Here is a 23978-nt window from a genome sequence, read left to right as displayed (position 1 = left end):
ACGAAACCCGGTTTAATTAGTTCCAATCTGAAACCAAACAACTGCCGTCTGTTCGGATGTTTAACCAGGTGACCCAACCCCTGCCAAGTTGAAATAACAAGAAGCCCTAAAAAAAATGTTGTGCATCTTTCGTCGCTAGATCAAGGTATTTAGACACTGTGACTCTTGGGGACAGGCAAAGGCTTGATGGTACCAAAACTACCTTCATACCACTAGACGTTCGCAGTTAGCTTATAGTGTGTGTTGGTGCAGTTTTACGAGTGTCATTTGTCACAAAGCTGTGCGTCTCATTCTCTTTTTGCTTTTTCAGCACCAGTCATCGTAGTGTGAATTTGGAGGACACTTTACATACAAGGTCTGTTTTAAGATCAATTGACTGTTCTTTGTCTGTGACTGCTGTGTCCACCACTAATGGTCGAAAATATTCGAGGCTTGGCACAAACACCGTCCAAACACGGGTATTCGAGGGCTTATGCTGTAACATAACAACGCACCTGTGTATACTGCCTTTGCGACAACAGATTTCTTGGCACCAAAGGGAGCACTGCCGCTGGTTGCATCCACCCTATATTCTTGACATTTCCCCATGCTAGTTCAGCCTGTTCTCGGATTTTAATAAATAGCCGCGGAAACACGGTTATAGATCCCTGAAGACTCTGTCCGAGCCTTCACGAGGGCCATAAGGTATAGCTGATGTCAAGTGGTCCCAGGCCTGAATGAGAACATTTGAGAGGATGGCTAGTTAGGTGTCGGCTGGGAAAGGATTGATCTAGAAAATGGCCTGGTTGGATTGTTGATATTTATGTGTTTCTGTTTCTGAGATTCTAAATAATTATGGAACAGCCTACGTATAATGTGTTTTCACTTTAGTTATCCGTTAAAATGTAGAATTTTAGTTTTTCTATTTTCTATTTTTTATTTTTTTTTATTTTTCATTTTTGTTGTTAGCCCCTCTTTAGGGCGAGGGCCGGATTGGGGTGTGCACGTTAAAGATCCCACGATTGACAAAAGGGTCTTTCCTGGCAAAATTGTATAGGCATAGATAAAAAATTTAAAAAAAATCCACCAAATACACGTGTGACTTGGAATAATAGGCCGTGAAAGGTGAATGCTCGCCCTAATAGGCTTGAGGTTTGCTGGCCGATGTGAATGCGTGATATATTGTGTAAAAAATTTCATCTCACACGGCATAAATAAATCCCTGTGCCTTAAATCCGTGCTTGAGATATGTGCGCGATATAAATTGCATAAAATAAAATAAATAAATAAAAAAGCAGACCACTGCTTAATCTACTACCCTCGTTAAATAAAGAATTGTCATTATCTTATAATTTAATTTTAACGGCTTTCCTTGCAATAATTGGTCTTTGCAATGTTCTGGAGGTTTGTGCATCGAAGTTTCTACCGCCTGCTAAAACACAGTGAACATTAATAACTCAATGTCTGGACAACAAACAAAAACATGTAAATAATTAGTATCCCTTCATCTCTTATCACAACTGCCTTTTATTCAAAATAAATTAAAAAGAGATTTGATTTTGATAAGTGTATAGTATCAGAGTATCTCTTCCCATGAGCAAAGGCTTGATGCTACCAAAACTACCTTCATACCACTAGACATTCGCAGCGAGCTTAGTGTGTGTTGGTGCCGTATTACAAGCGTCACTTGTCGCAAAGCTGTGTGTCTCATCCTATTTTCGCTTTTTCAGCACCAGTCATCGTACGGTTAATTTGGAGGACACTTTACATTCAAGGTCTGTTTTAAAATCATTTGACTGTTCTTTGTCATGAATCATCTGAGACAATAGCAGTAAACAGTAGGAAAGCAGTACGTTATAACATGTTAAGGATATATTTGTCGTGCACGCAATTCAAACTCAGTATTTAAATGTATTTTAATTATGGTCTGCTGTGTAAGGATGGGGGGGGGGGGGGGAAGACAGGTTTTAAAGCCCGTAGCATATGAAGGGGTCATGCATCGAGTGTTTAGCTCGTCATAGCTGTCAACAGAGTGGGCAGGAGATTTGTCTCAGATTTAAGTTTGGAAATATATTGTTGTAGGATACGCTTTGACTGCTTTAAAAACATGAGCAGAGCTGACCAGTAGACAACAATTATTCTTGTTCTTCGTGTAACGTACATCAACCTTAGTGAGGAGCAGGTTGCTACAGTACGTTCCCTGGGCTGTTCACAATAGAGTTTTGGATTTACAACAACAACAAAATACAAGATATGCCTCTTTAAGAGAAGTTTGTGTTTAAGAAGACGGTAAAAAAAATTATGTTCGCAATTCCTTAATGTTTGGCACGCGCAAATGTTTTTTTCTCACGTTAAATGACAATTGATTTCAATCAGACCCTGAAAGAGAAGGTAAAACGAGCGTTGTTCACCAGAATAGCGACCTTCGCCGACTGTACAGATCACACTACAGCTAGCCTAATTATTCCATTGTCCCAGAAAGTCAGTCGGTTTCTTCGTACGTGTAGTGTGTTTGTTCATACACCTTCCCCTTATTATGTATTAAAAGAACCTCTGCTTTTCGCGTTTCCAAGGAAATCCGTGAGCATGATCCTGTTTCCTGCACGCGTGGAAGTCCTTCACAGGAATTCAAATCAATATTTCCTGCAGGAATTCCAGGTATGTGTTGTTTGCACAATAACCATCGTGATGTGTCACTTACATCCACAATCTACTAAACTGTCTTTATTTAATGAGACCCTCAAGTGAGTCGATAAATTGCGGTCAAAGAGTGCACTACAAATTATGATTGTACACGTATATAATTATATATAGCTATTCTGATGAACACGTGGGGGAATTCGGGGGCTGTGATTGGATGGTCTCTCCTCATCATCAAGCATATTGCTGCCGAAGTCGGCCATTTTTCTCAATATCCAAAAGCATATTGAGAAAAATGGCCGACGCATGGTTCCGGTTTACACATCTGTACCACGCGGCGATATTTCTATCGACAACAGCATACACTGACAACTTAAAAAGCTGTTTCAACAACTGTGTTGTGAAATCGAATGCACTTGGAGTCAGTTTTCCTTCCAAAGTCAGAAAGCGTGTAGTGGTGTGCATGTCTGCGCGAACATGATGCGCGTAAGAAGTTTGTCTGCTATCAAAACCTGAGATCAACGCATCGACGCAAAAACTGTCATTTTGTAAGTTTGGAACAACAAATCAAGGTCATAACAGCTATATAATCGCTATTATGTTTTCAGCGTAGCAATAGGGTCCGATATTTAGACTCGAACAAGTATAATGCGACTCGTCTTCGACTCGTCGCATTATACTTGTCTCGTCTAAATATCGGACCCTATTGCTACGCTGAAAACACAATAGCTGTTAATAATTGTCACGAAAGCTTACGAAAACTGAACATTATCAATTATATTGGTAAAAACTAATTTATGTCATTAAAGGCACAGTAAGCCTCCCGTAAACCATCACAGATACTGTCAGGCTTTTACACACATTACAAACACCCTTTCATTTAAACACTCACCACTTGAGAACATCCTAAGTGCCCTCCGTAAAGAGCGAGCAATTTTCAAAGAATTTATTTTTGTGTGGTTTATCTTACCCCTGAGCCATCGTGAACCCGTGTGATCCAGTTTCCCCTTTTCACAATAGTAATCTGAATGCGACTCGTTCGCTGTGAGCTTATCTGCAATAGCACGTTATTATGTACCTCTGACTATGCACGAAACAAACGGCTGTGGTTCACAAGAACTCTCGCGATGGCTTTTGGCTGTTCAGAGGAACTGGCGATAGGCATAAACCGTCGTCTGCTACGAGAACCACGACCTTGCGTGACCCTGCTTCCGGGCGTTTCTTTTTTCAAACTTTCAAAACTTCGAATTGTACTGATCTTATCTTGACGAAAAAAGATGTCTTTTATGATTTAAGGATGTTTGTGTAACAAGCTGTCAATTTATTATTTAGATTTTAAAAGTTAGTTCTAGCGCCAAAACGCACCACGGTCCGATTGTCTCTGAGACAATCCGCAAAATTAATTCTTTGAAAATTGCTCGCTCTTTACGTAGGGCACCTAGAATGTTCCCGTTTGGTGAGCGTTCAAATAGAAGGGTGTTTGTACTGTGTGTAAAAAAAAGCCTGACAGTATCTGTGATGGTTTACGGGAGGCGCACTGTGCCTTTAACATAAGCTGATCGAGATAAATGTATTGTACACATTGTAAGTGTACAAATATTAAAACATAAAGGTGTCGACAAACTTGTGAAAATACTGTTGATTTTAAGAACGATTATGATTCTCAGAGAATGATCTTCAAAATCACGTTAAGCTAAGTTCAAAGTTATCAAGGCTTCTTTTCAGACCAGAATAATATGCTTTCTCAAAAAGGAACTGCTGAATAAAGAGAAGACATTTGGATACACATCTGATGTTGGTAACCTGGACGTCAACCTTGTGAAGAACCGATACCAGCATCATCTTCCATGTGCGTGTTGAATCAAGTTATCAGCATGTTCTGTGTCTCATGATTCGTTCTTATTGGTTTGTATTTTAGTGTACATGACTGCGTTCTCTTTTACATTACTAGCAAAATGACTCCGTTTAGAATATAAGGCGTTTGAATTTCGCATTTCAAAAATTTTTTTTTAAGTTGTAGCTCATATTTCCCCACTAGTCTGCTTCATAAATCTGTTGTGCTGATTATTCTCATGTGTCTTTACCTAACACAAATACTTGTTTAGGGGCAGATATGTGTTTACATAATGAAGTAGTGAGTAAATGAAATATTACTATGGTTGCTTTTCATATTTGTTTCTGTTGGATGTTTGTGATGTAGATGACCACACACGGGTGAAGCTGTACTCACGCGGGGACCATGGCCAGGATTATATCAACGCAAGCTACATCAAGGTAAAGCTCGCACGTGAGGGTACAGCAATGATTGTCCACCATGACGGCCGTTCTTAGACAACAAAGAAATAACGCTGAAATTGTCTTGGAAGTTTTCGAAGCTGGGTCTTTTGAAACTCCACACAATTTCATGGCTTGATGACCTCTGAACGATCAACGTCTGATGAACACATGGTCACGGAAGGGTTGAGATCGGGTCAAAACTGCATTATCTTTATTTATTTCTCTTATTTGGGTTTGAAGCTTGGGATTTGAAATTTCACACAGTTTAAGGGTTCTATGACATTCAGCCAATACAGATGTCAGAATGCCATTGTACAGAAAGCGATGTGCTAACGATTGTAAAGTCAATGGCTATAATAACGGTCGGGTATACTGATCAGGGTGTGAGTTGGTAACGGTTGTAGAGTCAATAGCTATGATAAGATTACATGCTGCTGAAGGTGTAAAAAAAAAATCAATGACTATGATAACGTTCCACTGTACTGACCAGGGTGCACGGTCCCCGTGTGACTACCTGGCCACTCAGGGCCCCATGGTGTCTACCATCCCTGACTTCTGGAAGATGGTGTGGGAACACCGCTCACCTGTCATCGTCATGCTCTCTGACCTCACCGAAAATGGGCAGGTGAGTGTGGCATGAGTTTGCAGAAGTGTTACACTTGTTCTGGTCAATAATTCACCGATCATTGACGCGTTCTGGTAACTTATTCACGGAGCTTTGCAGAGGCAAGAAATCACCCAATTGGAGTGGCCCAGTCTGTCAATTGTTTTATCTTTCGTTACATGCCGTCTTGTTTGACACTGTGATGAAGAGGGTGCTCCACTGTGTCGTGCCATATGAAGAGACTGCTGCTTTCTGCATACCTTTAAGTGTGAGGTTAAGATCATGATATGAATGACGAAAAGGATTCAGTAATAATAGTTAGGATGTGAAGCGAAGAATACAAAAACGATTAACCAGTAATACTGACTGATGAATACAAAATTATCTCCCAAGCCAGAGTGACCAAAATATTGATCTACCAAGAGCGTTGACAAGTATGCACAATCGAGCCATATGTGACGAGAAATGCCAGCAGGTGAAATGAAAACCCAGACTACCAAAACAGCAACAACAACAAAATGATCTTTGTTTCTGTTTTTGCCAAGCCGAAGGTTGACGAGTACTTGCCGAGCTCCTTGAATTCCGTGGTGCAGTACGGAGAAGTGCGCGTCAACCTGATCTCTGCCTCCACTCTGCCTCACTACACAGTCAGGAAAATGAAACTCCTCGTGGTGAGTTGTCGTATGATGCCTAGGCGACCTATTGTCAGTACCTTCACAACTTGATTAATTCAAGAGAGTTTACTCAAACAACATATGTTAATAAAACTTGCATGAACAAATTCCCTGGGTTGGGACAACACATGGAACCAACATTGTGATGAGGGGAAGTAGACGGCGTTTAATATGACTCAAGATATGAAACCATAACAGAAAAGACGACACGACGATTTCCGATTGTATTTTTGTGTTGTTTTTATCTTGTATGCACTTCCACGGTTCATTCCGAGAGCCTACAATGTTTTGCTCACCGTTATCTCTTTGAAACAGGTTTTTGACAAGAGTGTAGAGAACGAGTACAGAAACTGTTTAGCTTCCCGTTAAAAGGTCAGGCTCGATTTTATATATATGTTTACTTCCATTATAACAAGAAGAGCAAACGCTCGATCGAGTCACTTTCGCAGTTCTGAATATTATATGAGGCATCAGATGGACAGGAAGAAATTGCTATTCACAACACAATGAGTCACGTTCACATAAAATTTGAGCCCGGTCACTTTTATAGTTTCCGAGAAAAGCCCAACGTTAAGTTGTGTGTTGCCGAACAGAAAAGGCTAGTTATCTCCCTTGTTTTTCTGATAACGTTCGTAAAAGGCTACAGATGTAAATACTTTGATGTAAAGAATAATCCTACAAAGTTTCAATCACATCCGATGAACTTTGTCAAAGATATAAAATGTCTAATTTTTCCTTTGACGCTGACCTGTGACCTTGAAAAAGGTCAAAGGTCAACGAAACCATCGTTAAAGTGTAGAGGTCATTGGAGGTCACGACTAAACAAAATATGAGCCCGATCGTTTTGATAGTTTCCGAGAAAAGTCCAACGTTAAGGTGGTGTCTACGGACGGCCGGCCGGACGGCCGGCCGGACGGCCGGACGGCCGGCCGGCCGGACAGACTAACACTGACCGATTACATAGAGTCACTTTTTCTCAAGTGACTCAAAAACAAGAAAGCCACTGCTAAACACGTTGCACAACTGAGAGTTTTCTTTAACGGATGTCTGGCGGTTTTGTGTTTAAATGTACCATTTAAAAAAATCTAATTTCAAACTTTGTGATGCGTTAACAACAATGTTCTTTTGCTGTGTGAAGGACAAAGAACAGGAGCGCGAGGTTACCCACTACCATCTCTCAGGGTGGACAGACCAGGGCTCCAGTCAGTCTCTCGATGACATCGCGGACATTGTGTACATCGTCACTGAAGAGACAGCTTCTTCGTCTAGCCCTGTCACCGTGCACTGCAGGTACTCTTCTTGTTCTTCCTTTTTCTATATCTTCCGGCTCTGCTTAGTTTTCTATATCTTCCTGTACTTCTTTTTCTATTTTTTCGTATGTGTCAACGTGGTATTCTCCATTGCTGTAGGACCATACCGTGTAAAGAATAAGTCGTTGTCGCAGTCTTGTCTTGTGTTTTGAAATACACGGTTTTCAAACTTTACTTGTTTGTAATTTCTACGTATCTCAAGTTTGCATAATTTTATGATCGTATGCGATACATTCGTGTATGTTCCGACAATGTTGTTGCAGGTCACGTACACAGTACATGTTTGTACCCATCAACACTTTGCACGGAGCCTAAGATCAGTTGAAATAGGGACCACTTTTCGAGTAGCTTGCTAGCTATCAAATGAAAAGAAAGTAAATGCACAGATCAAAACATAATTTACGGTCGCTGTGTTGCCATGTTTCATGTTCTATGGAACTGCTTAGCCTTGAAACAGCGTATCAAATGTAGTCACATGCAGCTGTTTATTGCAGGGGTATGCAGTACATTGATATAGGTGGGAAAACTGTTGCATCATTTCCCTCAAGAACCAAGTGAACAGTTTGGAAGTAGTCTTTAAGCATTACTGGTGTGAAAACATTATCAGCCTAACGACCAGAGAGAGCGGTACAACATCGTACAACAGTAAAATATGTTAACATTCTCCCCTAACAGTGAAGGCACGATGCGCACGTGTTCGTTCATCGCCCTGCACAGCCTGCAGCGCCACGTGACACAGCACGCTGTGGGAGAGGACATGGACGTCTTCACCGTTCTCCTCAACATCGTCAAGTGTCGGCCTCACATGATGCAGTCGGAGGTACTGTGCTCCTCTTTGTGACTTGGTGTACTAGTAGTATGCAACGCTAGTATGATTTGTGGTCTTTTCTGTTTAGTCAGCAAATGCACACATTTGTTTGTGTTCTCGTCCAGATCAACTTTGACAAGATTTACATGACAAAATAACACGCCTTCCGGATACAGTTTCAATGTGAACTCGTCTCGGTTATAAATCAAGAATTGTAGGATAATGGAACGTTTATTGTTGACAAAATAAAACATCACATTTACAATAACCTTCAATTAACATTTCCTATTGATCTACAATTCTGGTTTATTTTTATTCTGAATTTTGGAACGTTAGTAGTCTATCTGTTTTTGGACGTGTGTGTTATAGCTTTGAGATTGTCTGTGTTATAGCTTTGAGATTGTCTGTGTTATAGCTTTGAGATTGTCTGTGTTATAGCTTTGAGATTGTCTGTGTTATAGCTTTGAGATTGTCTGTGTCATAGCTTTGAGATTGTCTGTGTTATAGCTTTGAGATTGTCTGTGTTATAGCTTTGAGATTGTATAACTGTCTTCAATTTCTTTTCATTGTTTTAAATTTACCTTGCCTATTTTGTTTTCCAGCGGCAGTACATGTTCATCCACGACGTGGTGCGGGTGATGGTGGAGCGGAAGATGCGGGACGGCCAGGGGAGGAGTGCGTTGTATCAGAATGCTGGATACCGGGACAGCGCCCTCTATGACTCTACCTATGCCTATAGTGAGTAAATGGCTGCCGCGTGTTTGTGGGACTGACTAACTCCCCCACCCCCTCCCCGACCTAGAGAGAGAGACACAGACACACAGAGAGAGAGAGAGAGAGAGAGAGAGAGAGAGAGAGAGAGAGAGAGAGAGAGAGAGAGAGAGAGAGAGAGAGAGATTGCGACTGTACGTAACTCGACCAACAAGATTAACAAAATCCAAAAGGTGTAACTACACGTACCTTCTTTGTGCTGACAGAAATCAAGGTGGGGAGAAATGGTGCAGCCATGTCCGCACTTATGTCTGATTGTCTAATGTTAGACAGCACGAGGTCAGGACATTGACAGTCCTGTTACTACAAATTCTGTCACTACCGCCCGCATTCTTTTCTCTTTTGAAGAACCTGTTTCTAAAATCTGAATTTACTAATTAAAAAAAAATGTTTCTAAATAGTACTTCACCTGATTTGTGTGTGATTTAAACAATGTGAAGGTGTCGGTGATCAGCATGTCCTCCTTTCTATCACGACAGTCCCGGATGGCCATGTCTACGATGAAATAGGAGCACGCAAGAAAACTCAGACGAGTGAACTTTGACCGAGAGCAAGGTGCAGGACGGTTATCGTGACGTCTGAGGGTTGGCAGAGCTGCCAAGTTCTACAAGAATGAATGTTTTGATATTGGAGTGTAATAGGCTACTTCTGTGAGGATTGCGATGCAACAACATTTTACTCAATTTTTGCTTCAACGCCGTGAATCTGAAGTTCTGGAACATTTGCAGCGCGAGAATTTCATGCGTTGTGTTATAGTGCCAAGCGCTGACAAAGTTGTGTCTGTGTGTACCAGTGGTTAATTTTGTGTTCTCTGTTCTAGTAACAACTATGTACCGTTGCAATCTTCTTGGCATAGTTGCAAACATATTAAAAGACCATCACAACAACCGGCGATCACGATTGGCCATCATCACCAATCTGTTTTGCCTTCTTGCCCTCTGAAGAAGGCAACGAAGTTATACCATTGTTTCCGGCATTAATAAATAACAATAATTATATCTTAAAATGAAATATCGAGCTTTTATTTGCCACTAATACCTGATTTTCTAGATCCATCGAGAATTGGGAAAGAACAAAATCAGTTGGGAAAAAATGGTTACAAATTCAAGCCAAACTCTTGCCATGTACCATAGACACTTTTCCAACTGAATAAAACATCATCATCGTATCTGTTCACATGTCGTTCTGTTGCTAATGACGTTAGCAGTAAATTGTTGACTTTGTGAATCATCCGTACACATCGGTTTTCTTCCCACACTCTGAATGTCTTTGTAAATATCACCACATGTATTTGTAACCAGAAGCAGAATGAACTAACTGTTTTACATCTCACTGCTGTCATTCCATGCTTAATGAAATAAAGAACTAAAAGAGTTGTTTTACAGGAAACTAGACACAGGTCGGCAGTGTCATTTAAATATTTCCATAAAGGCTATAGTCTATGCCTTGTAAAAAAAAATGTCAGAAATGGTTAAGAAGAGAGTTCTCTGTATCTTTCCGGAGAACTAAAGCGCAAACTAACAAACACCAGAGGGCTTAACTTGATATTATGAGTTATTTCTAATATGCTGACTGTTAGCAAATGATAACAGGCATGTCGAGAAAAAAGATATCAAGCATGAGCCTTTTAGGCGAATGCTGATATCGTTTGTGAGACATGACTGTTATCATTTGCTAACAGTCCGCATATTAGAAATAACGGTTTTATTACCGTTTAATTCGACCAAAACAAATTTCGAAGCGACCCCGCGAATTAGACAGAACAGCCGCAATGGGAACTTGAGCGCTCCTACCTGATTATGCCTGTCAGTCAAAGAATTCTCGTGACCTGGGTCAGCCAATCAGAGTAATACTCCTGACGTGATGAATATTCACAGATCAAATGCGTTTGACACACAACAATCTCACAAGATAAACCATGTTCAACATGCGTTTCGGTTGCTTCGCTTTTTCTTGTTGAATAGAGAGCGACAGATTTCGAACCGACTCAAGACGGATGGGAAATGACGTAAAGATACATTTGACGTAACGCGAGTGACGCAATTTCACTTGATTTTTCGAACTTAGGTAATTTAGATTTCAAGTGAGCGGGTCGGCATTTCACACTCAGAGGATGGGCGGTACCTTGCTGTTCCGTAAAGCACCCACCGACAAAACTCGCTTATCGGTATTTTTTTTAGATAAAGAGAGTATTATCTGACAGCATTTGAAGTGTCATTCTGTAGAATAAATCACGCTGATCTTGTTGATTTAAATTTTTACTTTGTTTTGTCAATTTTTAGCTTGATAAACAAAAAGGGTCCCTGCCTGAACGTTATAACATTTAACAGGTCACCTAGAATCCGTCCTGATTGGTCAAAAAGCCATATGGGGCACTGAATTGGTAATAAATGCTATTATTACCAATTCAGTGCCCCATATGGCTTTTTGACCAATCAGGACGGATTCTAGGTGATCCTCTAAATGTTATAACGTTCAGGCATCAGGCAAAAAGCATCAGATAAGTCCTCTTAAATTACAACTGTCCTGTACAACTCAAATACAGCAAGTTAAAGAACATCGCATACTTGGTGTAACTGTCGATGAAGAAATGAAATGGCAAACACACATAAGCAACCTCTGCAAAGTGTTATCAAGGAATTTGTATTTGTTGTCAAAACTCAAACATTATGCGAAGTCTGAAACATTAAAAATGTTCGTTCATGCTCATATAATGCCTCATATTAATTTTGCTTCGACATTGTGGGATGGCTGCAGTGATGTTCACTTATTGAAACTCAATTCTTTGTACCGTCGTGCTGCAAAACTTATCCTGTATGAATCACACATGTCTACAGAAATGAAGTTAAACAGCCTTAATTTCCTTCCCCTAAAAACCCACCTTGCATACAATAAGGCTGTCTTTATGTATAAATTAGTTCATGGTGATGTGCCCAGTTATGTGCAATCCTATTTTACACATGTTACGAAGAGGTATGGGTCTCAAAATTTACTTCCTCCAATTCCTCGTATAGATCTTTATAAATCCAGCTTAGCTTTTTCAGGATCATCTCTGTGGAATTCTTTGCCAAAAGAAATCAAACGATCCGCATCCTTAAAGGCCTTTAAAAGGCAGTTGCACACACATTTGATCACACTATAAACTGCCCCTGATGTTTAGTTTCCATTGTGTACTCGGATAATGTATGCAATGCTCTTAAGTGTTTGTTTGTTTTTTAAATATTGTATATGTAGTTAATCTGAATGTGTAATCCCTCGTCCCCCTCCCCCTTCTTCTTGAAACTTTAGCTGCCTGTATATGGCCCTGTTCGGCAATACATTGCTGTACTTTTTTAAGAAATTTTAAAAAAACATTTACGTTTGTTTGTGTCTGGTTTTGTTTTATATGACTTTGTGAGTCCAATATTTTTTATGTTTATACTCGACCATTATTTTGATGTTTTATTAGTTTAATACTTTGATGAGGTATGTGCGCAGTCTTTGCTTTTGTTTACAATTATTCTCTGTATATGTTCCAAGGACAGGTTGGAAGATTAGGCTAAGCCTAAAACCTTTATCCTTATGTAATAAAGTTCTGAGTTCTCTCTCTCTCTCTCTCTCTCTAAATTAAGACATTATGCCGATGTGGAAGCACTCAAGTTGTTTTATTACGCTCACATAATGCCCCATATCAACTTTGCTTCAACACTTTGGGATAACTGCAGTGATGTTCATCTCAAACGACTCAATTCTCTTCATCGCCGTGCTGCAAAACTAATTCTGCATGAGTCAAATAAGCCAACAGATGATAAATTAAAGCTCCTTAATTTCCTTCCCTTGAAAGATCAGTTGACGCTAAACAAGGCTGTCTTTATGTACAAAGTAATTAACAATAATGTTCCTGGATATTTAAAATCACATTTCAGACATGCCACAAAAAGATATGGGTCCCAGAACCTGATTCCCCCCATCCCTCGTCTAGACTTGTATAAGTCAAGTTTAGCCTTCTCAGGAGCGTCTCTATGGAATTCCATACCCCTACCCCTCCGAAATGCCTCTTCTGTGAAAACGTTTAGGCGCCAGTTTCATTCCCGCTTAATGGGTAAATAGAACACTTTTCATGTCTGATATTTTAGTGCTTTTTACATTTAGTCAAGTTATGTTTGTATTTTGATTTGTTCTTTATGTGTATGTATTGATAATGATATACATGCGAATGATTGGGACAATTCCTCCCCACATTTGTTTTCTCCCTTTTGTTATTAGTTGTTTTGGATGTTTATATGCAATGCATTATTGCAACTATGCTGCAATTTCCACCCTATATTGATTTTCCCATTTTTGAATGTGTATACAAAACCATAACCCCTTTCTTATTACTATTTACATTATGTACGTCTGTAAGTAACAATAACCTTGTCAATTTTACTATCTATATTATGTGCGTCTGTATTAAGTGTTTGTATAAGGGACAGGTTGTAAGATTAGGCTTTGCCTAAAACCTCTATCCTTTGGTAATAAAGTTCAGTTTCAGTTTCAGTTTCTCTCTCTCTCTCTCTCTCTCTCTCTCTCTCTCTCTCTCTCTCTCTCTCTCTCTCTCTCTCTCTCTCTCTCTCTCTCTCTCTCTCTCTCTCTCTCTCTCTCGTGTGTTTGTTCTTACTATCTATATTTGCTCATATTAATTACAGGCATGGGAATTGTCCGCCGAAAGGCAAATTTCCACCGATTTTTTTGTTTTGTTCCGCCGAAAAAGCAAAAGTGTCCGCCGAAAAAATAAATGGGGGAGGCAAAAATGGTTCTAAAAACTGAATTTAATGGCAAACTTGGAGCTCAGATGACACCAAATTGCACCATTTGGGTTCTTTGGAGAAAAACAATTCCGGGGGAGTCATGCCCCCCGAACCCCCCCAAGCAGGGCTAGGCGCTTCGCGTCGTCGACTTTGCTATTACTTACACATTTTCAGCCTTTTTTACTTTTTTCAATTCCCATGCCTGTAATTAGTAAACCCGTATTCTTTTGACAAAATGTATTTAGTCATTATCACTGAAATATTGACTTTGGTTCCATCTATTTGCTTCTAATGTGTCTGTGTCTGTTTCCGATGTTCACTTCTCACGTTTCTGTTTGCATGTTATTGTTCGCATTGTTTTGTTCATTTATGTATTTGTTTGGTCGTTATTGCGGGATTTTCTCATGCAATTTATGTCGTACTTGAAAGGAAGGACAGAAAGACTGGTCGGATGCATACTATAAAGCGATTTGCTTGTACGTAATACAAAAATCTCTCTAACCGTCTGTCTGTCTGTCTGTCTGTCTATCTCTGTCTCTGTCTCTGTCTCTCTCTCTCTCTCTCTCTCTCTCTCTCTCTCTCTCTCTCTCTCTCTCTCTCTCTCTCTCTCTGTCTCTCTCTCTCATAAATTACTGTGACCAGAAAAAATGTGGTCTGTAAATCTGTACTTTACTAAGCTTGTTAGATTTTGAAAATTTGAATAAAAGCTGATGTAGTTCACAAAATGGTGTTAGTTTTGCTTCCATACTGTGCTCATGTGTGCGTGCATGAATGTGTGTGTGTTGATGAATTTGATATTTGTTTCTTGTCTTTTTAACCAAGGTTCCACGCGAGACAGCTGCAGCGTTGATCTTACATAAATCCTATGTTTTGTATTCGACCTACGCTTTAAAAACAAATTACCATTAGGATTTAGGCGTATCACAGGGAAAGGTAGAAAGTTCCTTAAAAACTCTTATTATTTCACAGTTGGTAAATTAAATCTTGTTAAAAATCCTTAACTCTTTCAAAAAGCTTAATCTCTTTCTTTTTGATCACCACTGTGACCCCGCTCTGACGTCAAATTTGACTGGGGTCAACAACACTTGGGGCATGTCTGGAATTCATCAAACCCTAAGTGAGTTTGAACTACAACAGCTCTATATCACAAAAATCTTCAAGAAATTTGATAATTTTGCATAGTATGACACCAAGATCACAACGTTGTTACCTTTGAATTGAACGAAGGTCAACCAGATTTCGACGTGTCTTGGAACTATCAAACCCCAGATAACTAAGAGGTGTGTAAAGTTTCAAAGCTCCAGCCTTAATTTCATCCATGTAAACCTTAAACTATCGTCTACGGGCAGCCGAACGGACGGCGTAACATTGTAAGACTGTCCTGGTTACGCTGGTGATCCATTAAACCCGAATGCAGCCGTTCAAATTCAACAATCCGCACCGTTATACTGGTGCAGCTTGATCAATGTGAACTGGTGCGCTACGCACACAATGTTTTCCTCCGCAAAAGCCATAGCTCGCGTAATGGCGTTTTACTTTTTCCCAGCTAGATTGCTTTTAAAAGGTCTCAAGAGAGAATCCTCTTTTCGAATTAGAGGTGAAACTGTCACGTGTGATTTAACGTGTTGACGGCAGGTACGAGGGCATATTCAACAGTCCCGACAGTTGATCTGCAAAGCTGATCGTCGACTAGAAAGTAAAAGCAATTATCGATACTGAGCACCGAGAAACATTTCTTAAAGCAGAGCTGCCATCGTCCTAAACCAAGCACAATCGTCACATGACGGTACCTGTCCGCGTGTGCACCGCATTATACACCATTGGCAGATAAGACGCTTGGGTTATCACAGGCACACCCCGTTCGGCTCACCACTTCAGTTCTGGCAAGGCGTTTACATACATCTCTCCACTAACTCACATATACACTACAATTCGACGCTCGAGTGTTGGAATGTTTTGGTGAATTAATTTTCCGTACACAAAAACGTTTCCATACAGGATGTGTCACCCGTGATTAGGTGCGACTTCTAGAACTGACCAGATGCCCCTCTTGAGTAGAAAAGACACGACTTTATTCTCTATAGGTCTACAGAACAAGAACACCACCCAGTTGTTAACAATTCTTTGTCAACCCCCGTATCACACTTGAGAGACGTCCTGTGTATTTGGTAAATGGATAGCACGCCGCTGTGATCAAGTGTGGGCTGCAATCAGTTTGTCTGCTTCATAACATGGCTGACAGATTCTAACATCTGTGTGCGATTGTGCCTCAAGCCTCACTTCTCTCACTTCTCTTCGTGGGTTGGGGCTTTGACGAATCCCAGCTTCGTGCTCTTATGACTAGTCATAGCTGTGAGGCAGTATGTGTTAGATGACAATTGAAGGACATAGACGTTGTGTTACTACCGAATTAACCAATTATTGTTATGGTCTTCCTACGCTCATCCATCTTCATGAACTCAGTGCTTATTTCGAAGATTTGCTGTGATCATCATTCAAAAATAAACCAGCTTTAATTTTGTTGGTTTACCTGTTCCGGGTACATTGGTTTGTCGACTTCATTGAATTGGTACCTTCGCGTACTTAAAACATATTTGTAAGGCGACGTATCCAGTAACTTAACAAACATTCTGCGATTTCTCAACGCTAAATCAGAGATGTCGCGGCTCTCTTTGCCCGGTGCTTTGAAGCCGGCTTTTGTCTTTCTGTCACTGTCTGGTCTTTACATCACTCCTCTGAAACAGTGCAACTGTTCTTCAGTCCTGTCGTTTGGCGTGACATTTCTCATCTCGTTGAGCGGAGTTTGCTTGGAGGCTTATGAAACCAAACTCGAAGCGTTAAGTCTCCTCAACTTGAAACCAAACCTGAAAAACATTTCTTTGGACTTATCCACTGCTCTGTATTCCTTCAGTCTCTTGTTTCTCTCTGTTGGTCAAGCAATTTCCATCACACGACATTTTCCTAAATTTGTGGAATCGGCGAAGACTTACTTCACTCGATATGACAGAAGCGTGAACAAGATGGCTGTTCTGGTTGTCTCAACGCTGGTCTCGATTCTGGCTTTTGTTCTTTCGTGTTTAGTTGGATGGTTCTATAGTTCTATGAAGTTTTCTGGGTCCTCGTGCTCTAATCTCGAAGAACACACAGAGGACAGCGTTAGAACACTTTGTTGTGTTGAGAAATGGCGACATTTTCTCACTATGCACCGCTCTTTGCTTTATCTGTGGGCGCCTCCAATCTTGTACTCCTTTCTCTGGTTCGTCTTGCTTATCGAGATGAAACGCTTCCACTTCGACCTCGCTAAGCACTTTGTCAAGGCGTCCGGAGACAAAGATTACGAATATTTCAGAATGCGCCACGCCGCCATTTGCAATTTGATGGATGATGCCAACGCAGTTGTAGGTCACTTCCTGTTCGCAACGTATGGCGTAGGAATACCGGTATTGCTGATCGCTCTGCGGAGTCTGATCTACGGGGAGCTATCGTCGACGTTCACGTACGTGGTGATGTATATCATGGTCCACTACTGCGCTACACTGGTGATGGTTACACTCTCGGGGGCTGTCCTTGCCAAGCAGGTAGGCTAACGTGATTGCATGCTTGGTTGCACGTTCGGTTGTTTACTAGGCTACGCTTTAGATCGAGAATAGATAGGTCGAGAATAGATAGATCGAGAATAGATAGGTACTGTATTTGTCTTTGTTTCTTTGTTTCCTTGTCTGGTTGTAATACAGCAAATGAAGTATGATTTCAAGCTCGATTTTAAAACGTATACGCATTTGAAGTACTGTCCACAAACAAATATTCAGAATGTTCCCTGTCCTGTTGTTGTTGTTGTTGTTGTTGTTGTTGTTGTTGTTGTTGTTGTTTTATCCCATATTCCCCTTCCCCACGCTGAAAGCCTGATTTTGTGTTTACTGCGTCATCAAGTGGTTTTGGTGCCTACCTGAGAAAACGGGTATTTCAATATAAATGTACTTTCGGAAAAAATCCTTGCGCGCCATTATCACACGGTCGTGATGGAATGTTCTGTGTGCTTCAGGCTCTACGACCTGCACAGATCCTTTACGAGATCAGCATCGACAGTGTCTCGGACAGAGAGTTCCGTTCGGTGAGTAATTTTACACACGATTACTGCATAAACCCAAAACCATTAGAATGCTAACGTTCCATAATTCTGAATACATCGATGTACTTGTGAATGTTTTGTTTTATCAAAAATTGTCCGTTCCTATAACCAATCATTTTTGTTCTTTGATTTACTGCACAAACGTGTTCTTCTTCCCACTTTGCCTGCAGTAAGTCAAGCAAATCGTCTGTGTTCTTCAACATCCACCCACCACCCCCTCCTCCGAACCACCCTCCTTCCCCTGAATTGCCAGGAAAGATTCTGACGAGAATCACTCGATGAAAAGATAAAACTCGTGTGTCTATGAAATTTTAAGGGGGCCCGGTAGCTCAGTTGGTAGAGCACTGGACTTGTGATCGGAAGGTCGCAGGTTCGAATTCGGGCCGGGACGGACACGGGTCAACTTTATGCGCAGACCCAGAGACGGAAGCCATGTCCCATCCCCGTGTCATCACAATGGCACGTAAAAGACCTTGGTCATTCTGCTAAAAGTGCAGGTGGCTGAATACACCTAAACACGCAGACACCTGGGTAGCGCGACTCCGTTGCTTCTAGCTTGCCACTGGGAGGAAGCGACCCGAATTTCTTAGCGATGGGACAATAAAGTAATGAAAATGGAAATGAACAAATCAAATGGCAGTCGAGTAAAGGATGTATATGTTGGTAATGAGATTGTGCCCTTTAATATTATGCAGCAGAAGGTTGGATGTAAGCCCACAAGATTCTTTGAATATAGGGTGATTTGTACAGCAGTTAAAGCAGCAACACTACGCTCTGCAAATGGAAATGTATGTGGATTCAACGATTTAAAGAACCTTGTCAATTTCGCAAATTAATTATAAAGGAAAAATATGTGGAGCCGGTTGTAGTTAAATTTTGGGAACATAAATTTGATTTCAGGCCGGGAAAAGAGCAATGGTTAATGGTAAACAAAGTAACCACTGAAACAAGATTGCGAATGCTGCATTGGAAAATATTGCACAATATTTACCCCACAAATATTTTATTGTATAAAATAGGCATTTCCGTGAGTAATTGCTGTACTCACTGTGAGAACGAAATTGATTATATTGAACATTTTTTTTACTTTTGCCCGAAAATTATGTCCATTTGGAAATGCGTTGAGGATAAAGTGAATTGTAAATATAATATGATTATTAAAATTACCGTAAAGGAAGTTTTTTTGGGCGTATTTGAAAATTCACAAAGTTCCAAGGCACTAATAAGTTATGTGAATTATTTGATTGTGATAGCCAAAATGTGTGTTGGTATTTATAGATATGGCTCCCCTCTGGATATTGTATGCATTTTTGAGAAGGAATTGTTATATAGAAAAGTTGCTTAAAATACATTTAGATATAGTAATGTTAATGTTATAGTAAAAACATTACTTAAAAAAAAATAAAAAAAAATCAATGAAGAAGGATGCTCCCCGCCAACAACAACAACCAAAAAAAAAAAAAACAAAAAAAAAAGGCAAAAAAGAAAGGGTTGAAGCAGCCTGCATGCAACTGAGATTTAAAAAAAAGAAAAAAAAATGAAAATGAACAAATGAAATGGCAGTTTAGGTACATGTATCTCTTTCTATCACTGAATATTGATAGCAAAACTAAGTTTGCTACGTAAGGGCCTTGAACTTTATTGATCGCTACTCAAGAAAGAAGAGCTGCAAAAAAGTGAGCAAATAAGTCACGTTAGTTCAATCCTTGATGCGAGCAACACACGCTTCTATTCATTGCAGTACATATTTGAATGTAACCGTTATTTATATTATATCTTCGTTCTTTCAAAAAATTGATCATGCCCAAAACTTAACTTTTCTTTCATTCAATGTCATTTCTTTTGCTTAATGACAGCTGTCCTATAATATTGATTACAGATATACTGTATGTGTTGCTGTAGTATTTGCTTAGCAAGCGTTTTTCCTCAACCAGGCCTGAAAGTGGCGAGTATTTTATCTGTAAATGGCGAGTAGAATTCTTAATCAACTCGCCAAAGGCGAGTAAAGTTGCTGAAACACTGAATTGAAATGGTTGGTTTGGCAAGTAAAATTTGCTCTCTGGCTAGTAAATTATGAGAAGTACTAGCCAAAGGCGAGTGCCACATTTTGTTGACTTTCAGCGCTGTGCAGGAGAACCACACTTTAGTGAACTGATAAATGTTATCACAATACTTACACCGACTCTTGCTACGTATTTTTTTCGAACTTGTTTAAGTCGTTCAATATCTGTGGGTAATTACATTTTCAGTTGTCCATGTTCCTGTCCCGACTTCAGGGCGGCTCCATCGGGTTCCACGTTTACGGCCTATTCAACATCGACAACTCAACCATTCTAATGGTGAGTCCTCTTCCCGTACTTCCTTTCTTTCCACAAAAATTCTGCATTTATGTCGTTTTTTTTTTATATATGCCGTTTTAAAACATAGTGAACACAATCTTTCTTCATAGGTCCAAGAGGAACAGAAATATCGTTCGGGCAAATGCTTCAGGTGCGTGATTGTAAAGGAAAAAGACTTCAAGGTTGTGGTGATGGTGATGGTAGTGATCATGGTTACGACGGCGGCATTTGTGGTGGTGGTGTTGGTGGTTGTTTTTTTCTTCTTCTATTTTTTCGAATCCCTCTTTAACTTGTTTTTCCATAAGGCCAAAAAAAAAATTGTCTGTTTAGGGTAACCCGACCGACCCTATCGATTTGGCGCCGACCCAAAAACTTTTTTTTGATTTCAAAAAAAAAAAGAAAAAAAAAGAGGTAAAAATGCTAAAAAGAGACATTTGGCGTTTCTTTCTCTCCCTTTCTCTCTGTTTTATTTATACGTTAGTTTTGAAACATGTATTCATCAAATATAAGAAGTGAATGTTCAGCCAACATAGCATTTACAACAAAAACAAAAAAAACAAAAAAAAAAAACCTACCTACCTACCTACCGACCCTACTTTTTTTGGTCATGTTACCCTAAACAGACAATTTTTTTTTGTTGGCCTAATTACAATCACAGCAGCACTGTCATTTCCAACAGGTGCTGGGGACAGTGGTGACGTATGCAGTGGTCATCCTACAGTTCTAGACCAGCACAACAGATAATACCCCCACACCATGGCCGGTCAGCTCACACGGTTACATTACGACAATGGCAATTGATCATTGATACGGAATGTAGGCTAACTACGCTGTGGAAGGTGACCCTACATTTTTGACCGCATGTGCATGCTGCAGCCTTACATTCTCAAGAATGACTCTGTTACTCTGGATAACTGCATGGATTATAACATAAAAGGCTCCTTCAGCCCATACATGATGAGAGAATTGTTTAAGAATTCAGTGACGGTATATGGCGGTAAATTAGTCAATTGTGAAGTTTGAGGCCCTGAAAGGACTTGAAAACGTGTGTCCACAACACATCCTTCAGATCGCAGGAAAAATAAATGTGTTCCTGGTAAATCATTTAGATTTTGTTCTGTTTGCTTGCGAGTGACTGTCTCGGTTTGTTTGTCTGTCTGGATCTTTGTTTGTGTATGTGTTTGTGTCGGGAAATAACTGTGTGTCTGTGTGTGTTTCTATCTGCGTGAGAGACATATAAAGCACTTTTTCCACAGTGCTCACAGCCTCCTTAGTCTCACTGAACCGTATCACAGCCTCCTTAGTCTCACTGAACCGTATCACAGCCTCCTTAGTCTCACTGAACCGTATCACAGCCTCCTTAGTCTCACTGAACCGTATCACAGAATGACAATGCTGGCAAGCACAACACATTGAACCACACAATTATCTGACTCAACCGATATCAGTGTGTGTGTGTGTGTGTGTGTGTGTGTGTGTGTGTGTGTGTGCGCGTGTGTGTGTGTGTGCGTGTGTGTGTGTGTGTGCGTGTGTGTGTGTATGTGTGTGTGTGTGTGTGTGTGTGCGTACGTGCGTGCGTGCATGCATGCGTGCGTATGTGAAACACTTGAAGTGAGCCTCTTCACAAGATCTCTTTATTCTTATTTATTTAACCCTACTGGACTACACAATTGGCAGATAGAGCACCACTATAACATCAGAACACTCAGATTCCACTGATGCTGATTTCTTTTGCCCTGGCCCCGTCTGTCACAAAGGATGGCATGATTATAGGACTATCTAACATCCTACCGATTCTAGTCGACCACCTTAAAATGTTCTTTAGCTTATCTTCTACTTATAAATTGGACATAACCTCAACGCGAAAACCAAATGGCGACAGCCGATGACACCCCCCCCCCCCCCCCCCCTTTCAACTCTGTGTTCGCAAACAGTCATCTTTTTAATCCAGCACGTAGGTCATGGAAAATGCGTGAATTAGACTTTGTATGACATCAAGCCATGAAAGGAACAGCAAGTACTGGATCCACACTTACTCAATGGATTGCGTTTTTGACACTCTGAACGGCTTTTTAAGTGTCTAGAACAACTAAAAGGAGAATTATACTCACATCAATATACACATGTACACAGACGCACGCAAGCGCATATTTGCAAACTGTACTTTCACCCAAGTGCGGTTGAAAACGTCAACATTTCCTACATAGAGGATATAACAAAGAACTGGAAATTATATTACGCAAAGTGGTGTTAGACGTCTGAAAGTATGTCGTTCATTGCCACACATAGATGTACGCTTTGAAGTAGTGCTTGCTGGCAACATTGCAAAGACTGGTTTTGAACAGTGTTATCCCGATGAGGTAATCAAACACTCCCTAGTGATTACGGGCAATATCAAATTCTTGTGCACCTGCAAAACTTCCTTTGGTTTGCTTGATGGGTCTGATTAAGATTGTGACTGTTGTGGTGATTACTTTCTTGAACTCTACTAAATTTGTTTCTTGTGCATGTTATATGGAGGTAGAGTGTTATATGGAGGTAGAGTGTTATATGGAGGTAGAGTGTTATATGGAGGTAGAGTGTTATATGGAGGTAGAGTGTTATATGGAGGTAGAGTGTTATATGGAGGTAGAGTGTTATATGGAGGTAGAGTGTTATATGGAGGTAGAGTGTTATATGGAGGTAGAGTGTTATATGGAGGTAGAGTGTTTCCTTTTAATATTTCTGTTGTATTTTCTCCTTTCTATTCGCAAAAGGATACTTTCAAAGCTCTCAAACAATAAAACCTTCGACAGCCCGAAATCCCCGTTTTCAGAGTCGCTGCTTGCCAAATAGGAATACAAAGGCATACGTACAGAAAAATCAAAGCGGGAAAAGTGGTGCTATTTAACCAGCCCCGAAACCCCAGTTATCTCAACTTTTGACGATCGTTGAAACTGTTTGTTCACGGGGAGAAAACAATTGTTCAGCCACACATTTCTAAAATGAATTTCCCTGTGTTGCTGTTGAAATAGAGAGGTGCGCATTAATCAGAAGCAAACATTAACAGCCCAGCCCCCATAGCGTAAAAAGATAAGCAGACGAAAAGTCCACATTTGTAATCACCACTGTGTGACATCCATTATCCCTGTCGACATAATGAATGATCGTGCACAACTTCAAGAGCATTGCAAATGAATCTCCTTTGCCGTAGTAAAAGCACGCGTAATTGTCAGATTTTCGTGTACTAATAATTCTCCACCCTGCTTTATTTCAACGTTCTGGGTTGTCAGAAGGGAATCCTTTTTTATCCATGGGAACACAATTCAACATGTGACATAACTTTGGACTCCAGAGATTATACCGCAAGCATCCTTTTTTTTTTTATTTTTTTTTTTTACATTTAGTCAAGTTTTGATTTTGATATTTGTTACGATAGCACTCAACTATGCTGAAATCTGCAATTGTCTTAGACTGCTGCATGAACCATCAGATAATTGTGCGAAACTATACTCGAATAATCGGAGGAGTGTCTGTTCAAAAATTCGGATGACTCACACGCATGTACACCCTTATCGCAAAAATTGACTTCGTTGTAATCTGGAGACTCGCTGTGTAAAAAAGATTATTTCATTCTAATACATGTGTGCGCGCGAGTGTGTGTGCGTGTGCGTGTGTGTGTGTTCGAGTGCGTGCGTG

At 40.3% G+C, this 23978-nt stretch overlaps 2 protein-coding genes across 2 annotated transcripts in view; both read left to right on the top strand.

The window, feature by feature from the left end:
• LOC138955217 (receptor-type tyrosine-protein phosphatase O-like) overlaps positions 1-10237 on the top strand; it is a 30935-nt gene extending 20698 nt beyond the window's left edge. Inside the window, exons 5-14 of the mRNA XM_070326870.1 lie at positions 1710-1754; positions 2553-2637; positions 4372-4468; positions 4820-4893; positions 5387-5521; positions 6046-6171; positions 7313-7464; positions 8160-8304; positions 8895-9030; positions 9543-10237. Coding sequence (XP_070182971.1) covers positions 1710-1754; positions 2553-2637; positions 4372-4468; positions 4820-4893; positions 5387-5521; positions 6046-6171; positions 7313-7464; positions 8160-8304; positions 8895-9030; positions 9543-9607 — 1060 coding nt within the window. The 3' untranslated portion in view covers positions 9608-10237. The remainder of the gene's footprint in view (positions 1-1709; positions 1755-2552; positions 2638-4371; positions 4469-4819; positions 4894-5386; positions 5522-6045; positions 6172-7312; positions 7465-8159; positions 8305-8894; positions 9031-9542) is intronic.
• A 6244-nt stretch (positions 10238-16481) lies between these two features.
• LOC138955222 (uncharacterized) lies at positions 16482-21414 on the top strand. The gene is made up of 4 exons (XM_070326873.1): positions 16482-17410; positions 17875-17943; positions 20211-20300; positions 20980-21414. The coding sequence occupies exons 1-4, from the start codon at positions 16490-16492 to the stop codon at positions 21025-21027; spliced, it is 1128 nt and encodes a 375-aa protein (XP_070182974.1). The 5' UTR covers positions 16482-16489; the 3' UTR covers positions 21028-21414.
• The last annotated feature ends 2564 nt before the right edge of the window (positions 21415-23978 follow it).

This window comes from Littorina saxatilis, unplaced genomic scaffold, assembly GCF_037325665.1.
Source record: "Littorina saxatilis isolate snail1 unplaced genomic scaffold, US_GU_Lsax_2.0 scaffold_228, whole genome shotgun sequence".
NCBI classification, from domain to species: Eukaryota; Metazoa; Mollusca; class Gastropoda; order Littorinimorpha; family Littorinidae; genus Littorina; species Littorina saxatilis.
Note: the sequence above shows the minus strand (reverse complement) of the source record. Positions and strands in the feature narration are given on the sequence as shown.

Coding starts and splice junctions, on each gene's coding strand:
- LOC138955222 (XM_070326873.1), top strand. CDS start 16,490: ATGTCGCGGCTCTCTTTGCCCGGTGCTTTGAAGCCGGCTTTTGTCTTT. Junction 17,411..17,874: donor GGGCTGTCCTTGCCAAGCAG/GTAGGCTAACGT, acceptor TGTGTGCTTCAG/GCTCTACGACCTGCACAGAT. Junction 20,301..20,979: donor ACAACTCAACCATTCTAATG/GTGAGTCCTCTT, acceptor CATTTCCAACAG/GTGCTGGGGACAGTGGTGAC.